At 38.3% G+C, this 19190-nt stretch overlaps 1 protein-coding gene across 1 annotated transcript in view; it reads right to left on the bottom strand.

Annotated features, from left to right (window-relative positions):
• The window catches only part of LOC124037477 (anoctamin-3-like), a 176051-nt gene that overhangs the window by 75402 nt on the left and 81459 nt on the right, over nucleotides 1-19190 (bottom strand). Inside the window, 3 exon segments of the mRNA XM_046352214.1 lie at nucleotides 1009-1130; nucleotides 3347-3402; nucleotides 16878-16984. Coding sequence (XP_046208170.1) covers nucleotides 1009-1130; nucleotides 3347-3402; nucleotides 16878-16984 — 285 coding nt within the window.

The following is a 19190-nucleotide window of genomic DNA, read 5'->3' as shown; positions in this document are numbered from 1 at the left end:
CTTGTAATCAACCAGGCGTGGCAGGGAACAAGTACCTTGTAACCAACCAGGTGTGGCAGGGAACAAGTACCTTGTAACCAACCAGGTGTGGCAGGGAACAAGTACAATAAAGAGGATAAATTGGCAAAAACTCCCCGACATGGACTGATTCAATTGGACCCCCTAGCGGCAGCAGGTACAGCGTTGGCCCAGTAACGGAAAGGTCACTGGTTCGAATACCCGAGCCGACAAGGTGATAAATCTGCCGATGTGCCCTTGGGCAAGGCACTTAACCCTAATTTGCTAAAACAACACATTTCACTGCACCTATCTGGTGTATGTGACAAGAAAACACCATTATTTGACTGACAGGAAATACGTCCATGAATTAAAATAAGTATATTATGCACATATGTCGTGCTTCTACTGTAGGTGGATGGACGAGAAAACAATTCATAGAAAGTGGAGGAATTTCACCACATACAAGTAGGTGGTCTTGGATGTACAACTAACCATTTTAATGCATCTCACACCAACATTTTGTCAATAGACCTTAATCAGGGTTGAACGAGTCCAACGAAATACTAGCAAAAAAAAACGTCCCGACGAGGCGATTAACTTTTAAACTGGAGCTATTCAGAGTCACACCCACTGTACAGCTGTATTTCAGTTGTGTTAAATGCAGAGAAAATAAGTCCAATTGAACAAGAATCCTCACGACTGGAGGGGACCTCTAAATTTGACTTGTTTAGACCTAGTTGTATGAAACGCAGAGGAAAGAAGTCCAATGAGAAGACAGATTAGCAAAACCTCCCCGGGCCTCCCGTGGTTGTGGGTCGACTTTTAAATTGGAACAGATCAGACCTAGCTACTCTATTTAATTCAGAAACGACTCCTGAGAAGGAAAGTTAGCCTGGGGTTTCCTGTGGAGAGGTTTATTCCTGAAAAATGACATGTCTGGAGCCAGAGAGGAGTGCCCGGGCTCATAATACAGACTCCACACACATACACACACACACCAGTGGTTACCTGATGAGGTCGAGAGGCTGGTACTTGTACCACATGCCCCATCGAGCCCACCTCTCGTACAGCAGGTGTCTGTGGTTCTGGGCACCGTGGGTCTTAATAGGGTGTCTGCTCTTGTATCCACCCTGAAAAAAAGAAGTACAGAACACAGAACACAATTAACATGACTGGAAGACAGGTATATAACGACGCCTAGCCTAGTTCATACTGTATGGGGCTGTAGCCAACTCTTCTATAGCCGTCCAGGGACAGAAACAGAAAACGTAGAGAATTCCCACGAGTAGACAGGTTGACACTAGCCTAATCCCATACTTTTGTATCCTCCCTAAAAACAGAAGCAAATAGCCTCGTGTAACAGGTGGAGTTATGAATCATTCAAAACCACTCGACTACGCCACAGGAAACACACCCAACAAGGGGTATGTCTAGACAGCATTTATACAGGGCCTTGCAAACGTATTCATCCCCCTTGGCGTTTTTCCTATGTTGATGCATTACAACCTGTCATATAGATTGATTTTTATTTTGGATTTCATGTAATGGACATACACAAAATAGTCCAAATTTGTGAAGTGAAATAAAAAAAAATGACTTGATTCAAAAATTATAAAAAGTTTCAAACAGAAAAGTGCATATGTATTCCCCCCCGTTGCTATGAAGCCCCTAAATAAGATCTGGTGCAACCAATTACCTTCAGAAGTCACATAAGTAGTTAAATAAAGTCCACCTGTGTCACATGATATCAGTGTATTAACCTGTTCTGAAACGCCCCAGAGTCTGCAACACCACTAAGCAAGGGGCACCACCAAGCAAGGGGCACCATGAAGACCAAGGAGCTCTCCAAACAGGTCAGGGACAAAGTTGTGGAGAAGTACAGATCAGGGTTGGGTTATAAAAAAATATCAGAAACTTTGAACATCCCACGGAGCACCATTAAATCCATTATTAAAAAATGGAAAGAATATGGCACCATAATCAACCTGCCAAGAGAGGGCTGCCCACCCAAACTCACGACCAGGCAAGGAGGGCATTAATCAGAGAGGCTACAAAGAGACCAAAGATAACCCTGAAGGAGCTGCAAAGCTCCACAGCAGAGATTGAAGTATCTGTCCATAGGACCACTTTAAGCCGTACAGTCCACAGAGCTGGGCTTTACGGAAAAGTAGCCAGAAAAAAGCCATTGCTTAAAGAAGAAAATAAGCAAACACGTTTGATGTTCGCCAAAAGTAATGTGGGACACTCCCCAAACATATGGAAGAAGGTGCTCTGGTCAGATGAGACAAAAATGGACCTTTTTGGCCATCAAGGTAAGCGCTATGTCTGGCGCAAACCCAACATCTCTCATCACCCCGACAACACCTTCCCCACAGTGAAGCATGTTAGAGGCAGCATCATGCTGTGAGGATGTTTTTCATCTACGGGGACTTTGAAACTGGTCAGAATTGAAGGAATGATGGATAGGGGCTAAATACAGGGACATTCTTGAGGGAAACATATTTCAGTATTCCAGAGATTTGAGACTGGGACAGAGGTTCACCTTCCAGCAGGACAACGACCCTAAGCATACTGCTAAAGCAACACTTGAGTGGTTTAAGGGGAAACATTTAAATGTCTTGGAATGGCCTAGTCAAAGCCCAGACCTCAATCCAATTGAGAATCTGTGGTATGACTTAAAGATTGCTGTACGCCAGCGGAACCCATCCAACTTGAAAGAGCTGGAGCAGTTTTGCCTTGAAGAATGGGCTTAAATCCCAGTGACTAGATGTGCCAAGCTTATAGAGACATACCCCAAGAGACTTGCAGCTGTAATTGCTGCAAAAGGTGGCTCTACAAAGTATATTGTTTGGGGGGGTGAATAGTTATGCACGCTCAATTTTTCAATTTTTGGTCTTATTTCTTGTTTGTTACACAATAAAACATATTTTGCATATTCAAAGTGGTAGGCATGTTGTGTAAATCAAATTATACAAATCCCCCCCAAAATACATTTAAATTCCAGGTTGTAAGGCAACAAAATATGAAAAATACCAAGGGGGGTGAATACTTTCATAAGGCCCTGTATTTTAATAATGTAGCATCTTCAAAGTGGTAGGCATTGTAGCCTAGTGGTTAGTGGTTAGAGTGTTGGACTAGTAACCAGAAGGTTGCAAGTTCAAATCCCTGAGCTGACAAAGTACAAATCTGTCGTTCTTCCCCTGAACAGGCAGTTAACCCACTGTTCCTAGGCCGTAATTGAAAATAATAATTTGTTCTTAACTGACTTGCCTAGTTAGATAAAGGTAATAAAACAAACATTTTTTTTAAAGACTCTCTTATTGAGAGAGGCCAACAATGTTCTTACCTCGTGCGGAGGAAATGCAGCCTCATATGTCCCATTGCCCAGTAACCTATTGATACCTTCAATAGAAGAACAAACACACTTTAGCAGAAGCCCTAATAAGAGACTGGAAAGATAAAGTTCTAATTCAAAACATATTTATTTCCCTTCCCAAGACTCAAACATTGCTAGACTCCCAATCACCATTACGCAGCAGCCTCCAATGAGGATTCTATCTAAAACATCCACAGTTATAATAATGATTATTATAATGCATTATATAAGACAGAAGCTCAATGATGAGCTAGTTATGTTCGATAGCATTATGCTCCCTCACCCCCTGGTGTGGTGATAAAAGTTTGATTAGGCTCTCAGCCTCTTGCACTAGATAATTGTGTCCTCTGTTCATTTCGGACGGAGCATAGTCTCAGAAATCCTAGACCTAAGGCTAACTGCATTAGCTGGTTATGCTGCAGGAACATTGTTAATTGAGGGAGGAAAACCGTCTCCCGAGGGGAACCTCGTGGATTACGGTGGGTGTCTGTAGCAGGCTAGTCACAGTATAGCCTGGAAAACAAAATGAGGGGTATACTACAAAAAACAGGATCAATGAGTTAGCCAGGTAACTTTGATAAAAAGAACCAGAAATAACAGTAGAATTTTCTGATTCATTAAAAAAGCAAGACATTAAACCATGACCATGTCAAGCGCATCTTTCTAAGAAGTTAAAAGTAATTTCGGAATACAAGTTAGCTGGCTAACTTCTTGATCCTTCTTTGTAATATACCCCTTTGATATGCTTAGTTTCAGAGAAAATCAGCTTGATCACTAGAAGCTGTTGATCGCTTTAAGTGGAAGTGCACTGTACATAGGCCTACGGCAGACTTCCTTTAGCCATGGAGAGATAACATTATTATCAATGGATGAAACGCTGAGACAACGCAGCACCGTTACCACGGAAACAACCACAGACACATAAGATCACAACGGTCAACAAGCAACACTCTACAAAGAAGGACAACACAGTAAAACAACACAATCAACATAGACATTTGTATTATATTTTTTATGTCTCACCTTTAAATAATAAACTGTGTTGATTATTTCAATGGAGATATACTGTATTAACATGCGTCAATGTGTCACTGTATAAAACTACAGATAGTAAGGTTCTCTCTGGTAAAAATACATTTTTATCTCAATCAGACTAACCTGTGTAAATAGATTTTATCTCAATCAGACTAACCTGTGTAAATAGATTTGATCTCAATCAGACTAACCTGTATAAATACAGATATTTTATATCAATCAGACTAACCTGTATAAATAAAGATATTATATATGAATCAGACTAACCTGTATAAATAAAGATATTATATATGAATCAGACTAACCTGTATAAATACAGATATTATATATGAATCAGACTAACCTGTATAAATACAGATATTATATATGAATCAGACTAACCTGTATAAATACAGATATTTTATATCAATCAGACTAACCTGTATAAATAAAGAGCTTTTATCTAAATGAGATTAACATGTATAAATAAAGAGATTTTATGAATAAAGATAAATGCAAAATATGAATAATCTGAAAGTAGAAAGTGTATATATATATTGCTATAGGTATCCAACTGTCTGAAAGGTCATTCTAAGTCAATAAGATGACAGGGGGGATGTCAACAACATTAAGTCCAGACCATTTCTATTGGCTCTCTGCCCAGGATCTCTGCTACAAAGAGTCTCAGAGTAAAAAGGGTGCTGGTCTAGGATCAGTTTAGCTTTTTAGATCAGAACGAATAAGATGACATGGACAGGAGGGATCTGATCCTAGATCAGATTGTGTCAGATTATATGGAGAAGGGGTGACCTGGTCCTAGATCAGCACTCCTACTCCGAAGACAAGACAGATTTTGAATACGGGCCCAAATGATGCCACCATCACATCACCGACACAGATACGCACCTTCCCAGAAGCCCACAGACTGAGAGATCAGTCTCCGGTCATGGTGACCATAATAATTTAGTAGAGACTCACAACATAGAGGAGGAGCTGTTGAGACAATGGAGGACAGAGGACGTCACTAGCAAAACGCTCTAGACAGACAGAAACACTGTAGTATATTGGTGGGGTGTAGGGGCTGTCCTCTCGCGGGTTATATTGTGTTATATACAGACAGACAACACAGTGGCAGACACGTAACTAGAAAAACGCTCTATACTGCAACACATTAGTGGGGACTGGGGACCATTCTATTGGTGGGTTTAAGGGTTAAGGTTAATTAAGGTGACCTCTTGTAATATATAGGAGACTTCACAATAACAAGTGCTTTCTATCATACGAAAGCATGCTTTCACTGTACACAGAAACAGGTTAACATACAGACCGATATTAACAAAGATAGGATGGACATGGATATGGGACAATACATGGATGGATGACAGCCCAACTATCCATGGAGGCAAGGCAACGTAGCTTGGTCTACCATGCAAAGTGTCTAGCCTGATCTTCCATGCAAAGTGTCTAGCCTGGTTTTCCATGCAAAGTGTCTAGCCTGGTTTTCCATGCAAAGTGTCTAGCCAGGTCTACCATGCAAAGTGTCTAGCCTGGTCTTCCATGCAAAGTGTCTAGCCTGGTCTTCCATGCAAAGTGTCTAGCCTGGTCTACCATGCAAAGGGTCTAGCCTGGTCTTCCATGCAAAGTGTCTAGCCTGGTCTTCCATGCAAAATGTCTAGCCTGGTCTTCCATGCAAAGTGTCTAGCCTGGTCTTCCATGCAAAGTGTCTAGCCTGGTCTTCCATGCAAAGTGTCTAGCCTGGTCTTCCATGCAAAGTGTCTAGCCTGGTCTTCCATGCAAAGTGTCTAGCCTGGTCTACCATGCAAAGTGTCTAGCCTGGTCTTCCATGCAAAGTGTCTAGCCTGGTCTTCCATGCAAAGTGTCTAGCCTGGTCTTCAATGCAAAGTGTCTAGCCTGGTCTTCCATGCAAAGTGTCTAGCCTGGTCTTCCATGCAAAATGAAAGCTAATATAACAATGATATATGCCACTTAGCAGGCACTTTTATCCAAAGTGACTTACAGATTGAGGGCATTGTTGTTATCTAGTCATATTTTTGTTCAATGTAGTATCTAGAAGTACCTACTAGTATCTAGTAGTCATATCTAGTAGTAGTAGTAGTATCTAGTAGTAATATAGTAGTAGTATCTAGTAGTAATATCTAGTAGTATCTAGTAGTAATATCTAGTAATATCTAGTAGTAGTATCTAGTAGTAATATCTAGTAGTAGTATCTAGTCAAATATAGTAGTAGTATCTAGTCAAATCTAGTAGTAGTATCTAGTAGTAATATCTAGTAGTAGTGTATAGTAGTAATACAGTAGTAGTATATAGTAGTGGATGTCATAAGGTGAATGCACCAATTTGTAAGTCGCTCTGGATAAGAGCGTCTGCTAAATGACTTAAATGTAATGTAAATGGTATATAGTAGTAGTATATAGTAGTAATATCTAGTCGTAGTATCTAGTATTAGTATCTAGTAGTAATATAGTAGTATATAGTAGTAATATCTAGTAGTAGTATATAGTAGTAATATCTAGTAGTAGTGTCTAGTAGTAATATAGTAGTAATATCTAATAGTAGTATCTAGTAGTAGTATATAGTAGTAATATCTAGTTGTAGTATCTAGTAGTAATATTTAGTAGTAATATCTAGTAGGAGTATCAAGCAGTAGTATTGGTAAGAGGAGGAATGTGGAGCTAAGGTAAATGTTCTAGCAAACATTGTCAACATTTTCGTATTTTAGCCGGACACTACTTAGCAATAATCCTTTAGCATGTCTGATTCAGTGACGAGATCGGTATGTGTGTGTGTGTGTGTGTGTGTGTGTGTGTGTGTGTGTGTGTGTGTGTGTGTGTGTGTGTGTGTGTGTGTGTGTGTGTGTGTGTGTGTGTGTGTGTGTGTGTGTGTGTGTGTGTGTGTGTGTGTGTGTGTGTGTGTGTGTAGTTCATCCCTTGGCAGCATCAGGAGTAGGTCTCTGATGTGTGTGTGTGTGTGTGTGTGTGTGTGTGTGTGTGTGTGTGTGTGTGTGTGTGTGTGTGTGTGTGTGTGTGTGTGTGTGTGTGTGTGTGTGTGTGTGTGTGTGTGTGTGTGTGTGTGTGTGTGTGTGTGTGTGTGTGTGTGTGTGTGTGTGTGTGTGTGTGTGTGTGTAGTTCATCCCTTGGCAGCATCAGGAGTAGGTCTCTGAAAGACAACGTCATCCTCTGATTTAGGTCCTACATTTATTAGGTCACGTGCACGACCGAGGGGATTTGAAGAGGATTTGTCACTTATTTAGCACGCTCTGATCTTATTGGTTTAGGAGGCATAGAGAGGTCACAGTACTTTAATATTACATAGAGCCCTTCAAGGCCAAACTCTAATCAGCAAACAAGTAACAGGGCAAACAGACAAGAGGTGTGAATGAGAGGGACAAGCCTGGTCCTAGATCTGTTTGTGCTGTATAGCTAATGCTTTGCCTAAATATCATATCCTATCCAACTCTTATGTCCATCGCTATACAGCACAAACAGATCTGGGATCAGTCTGTGGAAGGGAGAGAAAACAACAACAACATTAGACAGAATGATGGATCATGGAGTAGACTAGAGGATCAGCTAGCATTGGAAGAATACCAACTACAGTGGATTACATTTTAATCAGCCCACACCAACACAACAAGTCCTGCATTAGAAAATACATTATAATTGCCCCCAAATCTACTCTCAAATCCCAGAGGCATAAATAACTAAACAAATCCCAGAAGCATAAATAAGTAACGATATCCAAGAGGCATAAATAACTAACCAAAGCCACCATAAATAACTAACCAAAGCAACCAAAAATCACTGACCAAAGCCACCATTAATAACTAACCAAAGCCACCATAAATAACTAACCAAAGCCACCATTAATAACTAACCAAAGCCACCATTAATAACTAACCAAAGCAACCATTAATAACTAACCAAAGCCACCATTAATAACTAACCAAAGCCACCATTAATAACTAACCAAAGCAACCATTAATAACTAACCAAAGCAACTATTAATAACTAACCAAAGCCACCATTAATAACTAACCAAAGCCACCATTAATAACTAACCAAAGCCACCATTAATAACTAACCAAAGCCACCATTAATAGCTAACCAAAGCCACCATTAATAACTAACCAAAGCCACCATTAATAGCTAACCAAAGCATCCATTAATAACTAACCAAAGCCACCATTAATAACTAACCAAAGCCACCATTAATAGCTAACCAAAGCCACCATTAATAACTAACCAAAGCCACCATTAATAACTAACCAAAGCCACCATTAATAACTAACCAAAGCCACCATTAATAGCTAACCAAAGCATCCGTTAATAACTAACCAAAGCAACCATTAATAACTAACCAAAGCCACCATTAATAACTAACCAAAGCAACCATTAATAACTAACCAAAGCAACCATTAACAACTAACCAAAGCCACCATTAATAACTAACTAAAGCCACCATTAATAACTAACCAAAGCCACCATTAATAGCTAACAAAAGCCAACATTAATAGCTAACCAAAGCAACAATTGTTACGATGTTAGTAATAATGATGGTCGGACCAAGGCGCAGCGTACGTACAGTTCCACATGCTTTTAATGAATAAAGTGAAACTTAAGCAAATACAAAACAAATAAAGAATAAACTAACCGTGACGACAATGCAGTGGGAACAGACAACTAAACATAAACAATTTCCCATAACCCACAGGTGGAGAAAATACTACTTAAGTATGATCCCCAATTAGAGACAACGATACCCAGCTGCCTCTAAATGGGAATCATACAAATCACCCACATAGAAAATATAAACTAGAACAACCCCCCAGTCACGCCCTGACCTACTCTACCATAGAAAATAAAAGCTTTCTATGGTCAGGACGCGACAAACATTAATAACTAACAAAACATTAATAACTAACCAAAGCCACCATTAATAACTAACCAAAGCCACCATTAATAACTAACTATTAATAACAAAGCCACCATTAATAACTAACAAAGCCACTATTAATAACTAAAAGCCACCATTAATAACTAACCAAAGCCACCATTAATAACTAACCAAAGCCACCATTAATAACTAACCAAAGCAACCATTAATAACTAACCAAAGCCACCATTAATAACTAACCAAAGCCACCATTAATAACTAACCAAAGCCACCATTAATAACTAACCAAAGCAACCATTAATAACTAACCAAAGCCACCATTAATAACTAACCAAAGCCACCATTAATAACTATAACTAACCAACGCAACCATTAATAACTATTAATAACCAAAGCAACTATTAATAACTAACCTAAAAGCCACCATTAATAACATTAATAACCAAAGCCACCATTAATAACTAACCAAAGCCACCATTAATAACTAACCAAAGCCACCATTAATAGCTAACCAAAGCCACCATTAATAACTAACCAAAGCCACCATTAATAGTTAACCAAAGCATCCATTAATAACTAACCAAAGCCACCATTAATAACTAACCAAAGCCACCATTAATAGCTAACCAAAGCCACCATTAATAATTAACCAAAGCCACCATTAATAACTAACCAAAGCCACCATTAATAACTAACCAAAGCCACCATTAATAGCTAACCAAAGCATCCGTTAATAACTAACCAAAGCAACCATTAATAACTAACCAAAGCCACCATTAATAACTAACCAAAGCAACCATTAATAACTAACCAAAGCAACCATTAACAACTAACCAAAGCCACCATTAATAACTAACTAAAGCCACCATTAATAACTAACCAAAGCCACCATTAATAGCTAACAAAAGCCAACATTAATAGCTAACCAAAGCAACAATTGTTACGATGTTAGTAATAATGATGGTCGGACCAAGGCGCAGCGTACGTACAGTTCCACATACTTTTAATGAATAAAGTGAAACTTAAGCAAATACAAAACAAATAAAGAATAAACTAACCGTGACGACAATGCAGTGGGAACAGACAACTAAACATAAACAATTTCCCATAACCCACAGGTGGAGAAAATACTACTTAAGTATGATCCCCAATTAGAGACAACGATACCCAGCTGCCTCTAAATGGGAATCATACAAATCACCCACATAGAAAATATAAACTAGAACAACCCCCCAGTCACGCCCTGACCTACTCTACCATAGAAAATAAAAGCTTTCTATGGTCAGGACGCGACAAACATTAATAACTAACCAAAGCCACCATTAATAACTAACCAAAGCCACTATTAATAACTAACCAAAGCCACCATTAATAACTAACCAAAGCCACCATTAATAACTAACCAAAGCCACCATTAATAACTAACCAAAGCCACCATTAATAACTAACCAAAGCCACCATTAATAACTAACCAAAGCAACCATTAATAGCTAACCAAAGCCACCATTAATAACTAACCAAAGCCACCATTAATAACTAACCAAAGCCACCATTAATAACTAACCAAAGCCACCATTAATAGCTAACCAAAGCATCCGTTAATAACTAACCAAAGCAACCATTAATAACTAACCAAAGCCACCATTAATAACTAACCAAAGCAACCATTAATAACTAACCAAAGCAACCATTAACAACTAACCAAAGCCACCATTAATAACTAACTAAAGCCACCATTAATAACTAACCAAAGCCACCATTAATAGCTAACAAAAGCCAACATTAATAGCTAACCAAAGCAACAATTGTTACGATGTTAGTAATAATGATGGTCGGACCAAGGCGCAGCGTACGTACAGTTCCACATACTTTTAATGAATAAAGTGAAACTTAAGCAAATACAAAACAAATAAAGAATAAACTAACCGTGACGACAATGCAGTGGGAACAGACAACTAAACATAAACAATTTCCCATAACCCACAGGTGGAGAAAATACTACTTAAGTATGATCCCCAATTAGAGACAACGATACCCAGCTGCCTCTAAATGGGAATCATACAAATCACCCACATAGAAAATATAAACTAGAACAACCCCCCAGTCACGCCCTGACCTACTCTACCATAGAAAATAAAAGCTTTCTATGGTCAGGACGCGACAAACATTAATAACTAACCAAAGACAAACATTAATAACTAACCAAAGCCACCATTAATAACTAACCAAAGCCACTATTAATAACTAACCAAAGCCACTATTAATAACTAACCAAAGCCACTATTAATAACTAACCAAAGCCACTATTAATAACTAACCAAAGCCACCATTAATAACTAACCAAAGCCACCATTAATAACTAACCAAAGCCACCATTAATAACTAACCAAAGCCACCATTAATAACTAACCAAAGCCACCATTAATAACTAACCAAAGCCACTATTAATAACTAACCAAAGCCACTATTAATAACTAACCAAAGCCACTATTAATAACTAACCAAAGCCACCATTAATAACTAACCAAAGCCACCATTAATAACTAACCAAAGCCACCATTAATAACTAACCAAAGCCACTATTAATAACTAACCAAAGCCACCATTAATAACTAACCAAAGCCACTATTAATAACTAACCAAAGCAACCATTAATAACTAACCAAAGCCACCATTAATAACTAACCAAAGCCACTATTAATAACTAACCAAAGCCACCATTAATAACTAACCAAAGCCACCATTAATAACTAACCAAAACCACTATTAATAACTAACCAAAGCCACCATTAATAACTAACCAAAGCCACCATTAATAACTAACCAAAGCCACTATTAATAACTAACCAAAGCCACCATTATTAACTAACCAAAGCCACCATTAATAACTAACCAAAGCCACTATTAATAACTAACCAAAGCCACCATTATTAACTAACCAAAGCCACCATTAATAACTAACCAAAGCCACCATTAATAACTAACCAAAGCCACTATTAATAACTAACCAAAGCCACCATTAATAACTAACCAAAGCCACCATTAATAACTAACCAAAGCCACTATTAATAACTAACCAAAGCCACCATTAATAACTAACCAAAGCAACCATTAACAACTAACCAAAGCCACCATTAATAACTAACTAAAGCCACAATTAATAACTAACCAAAGCCACCATTAATAGCTAACAAAAGCCAACATTAATAGCTAACCAAAGCAACAATTGTTACGATGTTAGTAATAATGATGGTCGGACCAAGGCGCAGCGTACGTACAGTTCCACATACTTTTAATGAATAAAGTGAAACTTAAGCAAATACAAAACAAATAAAGAATAAACTAACCGTGACGACAATGCAGTGGGAACAGACAACTAAACATAAACAATTTCCCATAACCCACAGGTGGAGAAAACTACTTAAGTATGATCCCCAATTAGAGACAACGATACCCAGCTGCCTCTAAATGGGAATCATACAAATCACCCACATAGAAAATATAAACTAGAACAACCCCCCAGTCACGCCCTGACCTACTCTACAATAGAAAATAAAAGCTTTCTATGGTCAGGACGCGACAAACATTAATAACTAACCAAAGCCACCATTAATAACTAACCAAAGCCACCATTAATAACTAACCAAAGCCACCATTAATAACTAACCAAAGCCACTATTAATAACTAACCAAAGCCACCATTAATAACTAACCAAAGCCACTATTAATAACTAACCAAAGCCACTATTAATAACTAACCAAAGCCACTATTAATAACTAACCAAAGCCACCATTAATAACTAACCAAAGCCACCATTAATAACTAACCAAAGCCACCATTAATAACTAACCAAAGCCACTATTAATAACTAACCAAAGCCACCATTAATAACTAACCAAAGCCACTATTAATAACTAACCAAAGCAACCATTAATAACTAACCAAAGCCACCATTAATAACTAACCAAAGCCACTATTAATAACTAACCAAAGCCACCATTAATAACTAACCAAAGCCACCATTAATAACTAACCAAAGCCACCATTAATAACTAACCAAAGCCACTATTAATAACTAACCAAAGCCACCATTAATAACTAACCAAAGCCACCATTAATAACTAACCAAAGCCACTATTAATAACTAACCAAAGCCACCATTATTAACTAACCAAAGCCACCATTAATAACTAACCAAAGCCACTATTAATAACTAACCAAAGCCACCATTATTAACTAACCAAAGCCACCATTAATAACTAACCAAAGCCACCATTAATAACTAACCAAAGCCACTATTAATAACTAACCAAAGCCACCATTAATAACTAACCAAAGCCACCATTAATAACTAACCAAAGCCACTATTAATAACTAACCAAAGCCACCATTAATAACTAACCAAAGCCACCATTATTAACTAACCAAAGCCACCATTAATAACTAACCAAAGCCACTATTAATAACTAACCAAAGCCACCATTATTAACTAACCAAAGCCACCAAATTCTAAATGCTAGATGTCCTCATCTTTCCTTCCTTAGTTTCTAGAGTGCCAAATTGTATTCAACAGAATATCCCCAAACGATTTGAAACAGCAAACCACGTGACGATGCATACACAGATAAACGACACAAGTTCAAACGAGACAAATGTGATCAGCAGGACAGAGGAAAACAGAAAGAAGACAGACAATTCATAGGTTTCACTGTATTAGCTAATGCCTTCCCTTTTTAAACATCTCGATCATTGACCTGTATAGAGTATAATGTATAGTAGTACTGGATATAGAGTATTGGATATATAGTACTGGATATATAGTATTGGATATAGAGTATTGGATATATAGTACTGGATATATAATATTGGATATAGAGTATTGGATATATATAGTACTGGATATATAGTACTGGATATAGAGTATTGGATATATAGTACTGGATATAGAGTATTGATACATAGTACTGGATATAGTAGTAGAACTCACATCCTTCCCAGAACTATAGAACTACCCTTTGGAATATATAGAACTACTGGAGCTCATATAGTACTGGATATAGAATGTATGCACACATTGATCGCTTTGGATATAGTACTAGATAGATATATAGTACTGGATATAGAGTATTGGATATATAGTACTGGATATAGTAGTACTGGATATATAGTACTGGATATAGTACTGGATATAGTAGTACTGGATATAGTACTGGATATATAGTACTGTATATATAGTACTGGATGTATAGTACTGGATATAGTAGTACTGGATACATAGTACTGGATATAGTAGTACTGGATACATAGTACTGGATATAGTAGTACTGGATATAGTAGTACTAAATATATAGTACTGGATATGTATTACTGGATATATAGTACTGGATATAGTAGTACAGAATATATAGTACTGGATATATAGTACTGGATATAGTAGTACTAAATATATAGTACTGGATATATAGTACTGGATATAGTAGTACTAAATATATAGTACTGGATATATAGTACTGGATATATAGTACTAAATATATAGTACTGGATATATAGTACTAAATATATAGTACTGGATTTATAGTACTGGATATAGTAGTACTGGATATATAGTACTGGATATATAGTCCTGGATATATAGTACTGGATATAGTAGTACTGGATATATAGTACAGGATATATAGTACTGGATATATAGTCCTGGATATAGTAGTACTGGATATATAGTATTGGATATATATTACCTGATATATAAATTCAGACATTTGAAAGGGTTTCCACATACTTTTGTGTTTCAGATCTAAACTCAGCAAAAAAAGAAACGTCTCTTTTTCAGGACCCTGTCTGTCAAAGATAATTCCTAAAAATCCAAATAACTTCACAGATTGTCACTGTAAAGGGTTTAAACACTGTTTCCCATGTTTGTTCAATGAACCATACACAATTAATGAACATGCACCTGTGGAACGGTCGTTAAGACACTAACAGCTTACAGACGGTAGGCAATTAAGGTCACAGTTATGGAAACTTAGGACACTTTCTACTGACTATGAAAAACACCAAAAGAAAGATGCACAGGGTCCCTGCTCATCTGCATTAATGTGCCTTAGGCATGCTGCAAGGACGCATGAGGACTGCAGATGTGGCCAGGGCAATAAATTGCAATGTCCGTATTTTGAGATGCCTAAGACAGCGCTACGGACAGCTGATCGTCCTCACAGTGGCAGACCATGTGCAACAACACCTGCACAGGATTGGTACATCCGAACATGACACCTGCGGGACAGGTACAGGATGGCAACAGCAAATGCCCGAGATACACCAGACAATATCTTTAAGAAAATCAATCAAAAACCTTTATTAACGCAATTGCAGACAGAAGTTGACAACAGGAACATAGCACACATGTTTCCCAATAAGTTCTGCACAATAGCAAAGGGTCCAAGTTATTTTATTAAGCCCCCAGTCCCTGCCTACATCATTACCTTCTACACATGAGACCAATCCCATGCACACACAGCTATACAAACAAGAGTTTCAGTGTTATCGAAAAGCTCAGCAGTAAATGTCCCCAAGTTGATTTATATTGGAATGTCTGACTCATCTCTTATCTCTTTCACTTCCTTGCAGAGTTCTGTCTCAGTCACACATCTCTCAGACCGTTTCTTTATAAGAGACAGAGACTAGAAAAGACTGTGGAACCATATTAAACCTTATAATGCATATCTATATTGTTAATCTGTAGTCTAGGACCCTATAAATGTAAGGGGGAGGGGTCTTATAACCCTTACCCTTCTATTAATACAACATAAGCATAATCAATTATTATTATATATTAATATAATACATCAAACATTTGGTACAGCCCCTGTCATGACCCCAAGGTGAACCTGACACATCTCACAGCAAGAACTGACAAATCTGGTGCAGTCCATGACGAGGAGATGCACTGCAGTACCTAATGCAGCTGGTGGCCACACCAGATACTGACTGTTACTTTTGATTTTGATCCCCCCCCTTTGTTCAGGGACACATTATTCCATTTCTGTTAGTCACATGTTAGTCACATGTCTGTGGAACTTGTTCATTGTATGTCTCAGTTGTTGAATTTTGTTCATACAAATTTTATACAAATATTTACACATGTTAAGTTTGCTGAAAATAAAAACAGTGGACAGTGAGAGGACGTTTCTTTTTGTTGCTGAGAATAGTACTGGATATACAGTAATACTATGATGATTGGTATTATGTACCATCACGTTGAACTGTAGTATTATTGGATTATCATTCACAGTCACTGTATTTCACATTGTAAAATACTGCATTTTGTTTTGTACAATGAACATTGAGTCTACACAGGGTGTTTCAAAGCCTAAGATGCAATAAGATTTAAGGACAACCCCCAATATTTAAAGTATACCTATACAGTAGATAGATAGATAGATAGATAGATAGATAGATAGATAGATAGATAGATAGATAGATAGATAGATAGATAGATAGATAGATAGATAGATAGATAGATAGATAGATAGATAGATAGATAGATAGATAGATATGGATACTGTAGATCCGTACCCATCTTAGACTTCCCGTCCTCATACTTGGTGCGTTGGAGAACATGGTGGACTATTCTGCTTCTGGTGGAGTTGGAGAAGAACGTCTGTCTGTTGTTGATGGTAAAACTGAGAGAAGAGAGTAAAACAAACAAGTCATCATTGTCTTTTATAGCAAACAGAGGATGTGGGAACAGAGCCCTGGTCACTGGCGTGAAAGGCAGTCCCACTATGCATCGCTCCAATGGGGTTAACCCACTTGGGGGGGGGGGGTAGCAAGGATTTGCTAAAGATTTATGATATAGTACACATGATCATCCATTCTAGACAGCAGGGTTTGATAGGTTACTTTATTTTTTTGTAATCAGTTACAGTTACTAGTTCCCTGTCCCAAATGTTAATCAGCAACGTAATTTAGGGATTACCCAAACTCAGAAAATGTCATTGGATTACCTTCAGTTACTTTATGAATACTTTCCCTCTTAACAGACATTAGAATAAGACAAAAAAAGATTTGGTGTGTTGTCATAGTGGTCTCTGACATCACAGTGGTCTCTGACATCACAGTGGTTTCTGACATCACAGTGGTCTCTGACATCACAGTGGTCTCTGACATCACAGTGGTCTCTGACATCATAGTGGTCTCTGACATCACAGTGGTCTCTGACATCACAGTGGTCTCTGACATCACAGTGGTCTCTGACATCACAGTGGTCTCTGACATCACAGTGGTTTCTGACTTGTGGTCAGACTCGCTCAGGTGGAACAAACTTAAACTTGGGTATTTTTTCAGCGCTGAATTGAATGTCTTTGAGTAAACTGAAAGGTGTCGTAATGATTTTTTTCTCTCGCAAACATCCTTTCTGAATTTAAAAGTAATCCAAGAAGTAATCATCTAGTTTTTCTAAAGTATCTGCTATCAGTTAACCGCCAAGCCTGCTAGACAAGAATCCATAGTTGTAAAACTGAGGAGAGTAGAAACCAACAACCAAGATCTTATAAAAGGCAGTCAGCAGTCAATCACATTCTTAAAACATATCAATACCTCTTCATATAATAAACTTCCCACTAAAATAGCAAAGCTTTCCAGGACCAGTAACTGTTTATTTGAAGAACAAAGGTTGTCAAAGAGATGAAGAGATGAAACCAAACTGGCAAAAAGAGCTGAGGAGATGAAAACAAACTGGCAGAATGAGACGAGGAGATGAAAACAAACTGGCAGAAAGTGATGAGATTAAAACAAAATGGCAGAATGAGACGAGATGAAAACAAAATGGCAGAATGAGATGAGGAGATGAAAACAAAAGAGTTAAGAAAGGGAGATTAGGGGTTGTCATAACAGAACCAGTTACCGCGGCTGTAGGCTGTATTATGATAGCCTTTATCATGTCCTCCTCTACTCTCCAATGCAGCCTATACAAACACACATCATAGAATACAAATAACCCAGTCTATCTATTCTATCCCTATTCACAAGCTGTTAGAGCTGTGTAGCTGTGTGTGTGTGTGTGTGTGTGTGTGTGTGTGTGTGTGTGTGTGTGTGTGTGTGTGTGTGTGTGTGTGTGTGTGTGTGTGTGTGTGTGTGTGTGTGTGTGTGTGTGTGTGTGTGTGTGTGTGTGTGTCGCATGTTTGCCCTGCTGAACGGGGCTGTGTAGCAGTCTGTCTCCTCTAGGTTAGGTTAGAGGTAGGGTTAAGGTTAGGAGGTTAGGTTAGGGGGTTAGATCAGGGTTTAGGTTAGGTTAGGAGGTTAGGTTAGGGGGTTAGATCAGGGTTTAGGTTAGGTTAGGAGGTTAGGTTAGGGGGTTAGATCAGGGTTTTAGGTTAGGTTAGGGGGTTAAGGTTAGGAGGTTAGGTTAGGGTGTTAGATCAGGGTTTTAGGTTAGGGTTTTAGGTTAGGGTGTTAGGTTAGGGTGTTAGATCAGGGTTTAGGTTAGGTTAGGGTGTTAGGTTAGGGGGTTAGATCAGGGTTTAGGTTAGGGGGTTAGGTTAGGGGGTTAGATCAGGGTTTAGGTTAGGAGGTTAGGTTAGGGGGTTAGGTTAGGAGGTTAGGTTAGGGGGTTAGATCAGGGTTTAGGTTAGGGGGTTAGGTTAGGGTGTTAGGTTAAGCAGTCTGTCTCCTCTAGGTCAGGTAAGGGTTAGGGTTTAGGTATAGAACATACTGGTGCATGCGTGCCCTGCTGAAGGGGGCTGTATAGCAGTCTGTCTCCTCTAGGTCAGGTAAGGGTTAGGGTTTAGGTATAGAACATACTGGTGCATGCGTGCCCTGCTGAAGGGGGCTGTATAGCAGTCTGTCTCCTCTAGGTCAGGTAAGGGTTAGGGTTTAGGTATAGAACAT

The sequence above is a fragment of the Oncorhynchus gorbuscha genome, linkage group LG06 (genome assembly GCF_021184085.1).
Source record: "Oncorhynchus gorbuscha isolate QuinsamMale2020 ecotype Even-year linkage group LG06, OgorEven_v1.0, whole genome shotgun sequence".
NCBI lineage: Eukaryota > Metazoa > Chordata > Actinopteri > Salmoniformes > Salmonidae > Oncorhynchus > Oncorhynchus gorbuscha.
Note: the sequence above shows the minus strand (reverse complement) of the source record. Positions and strands in the feature narration are given on the sequence as shown.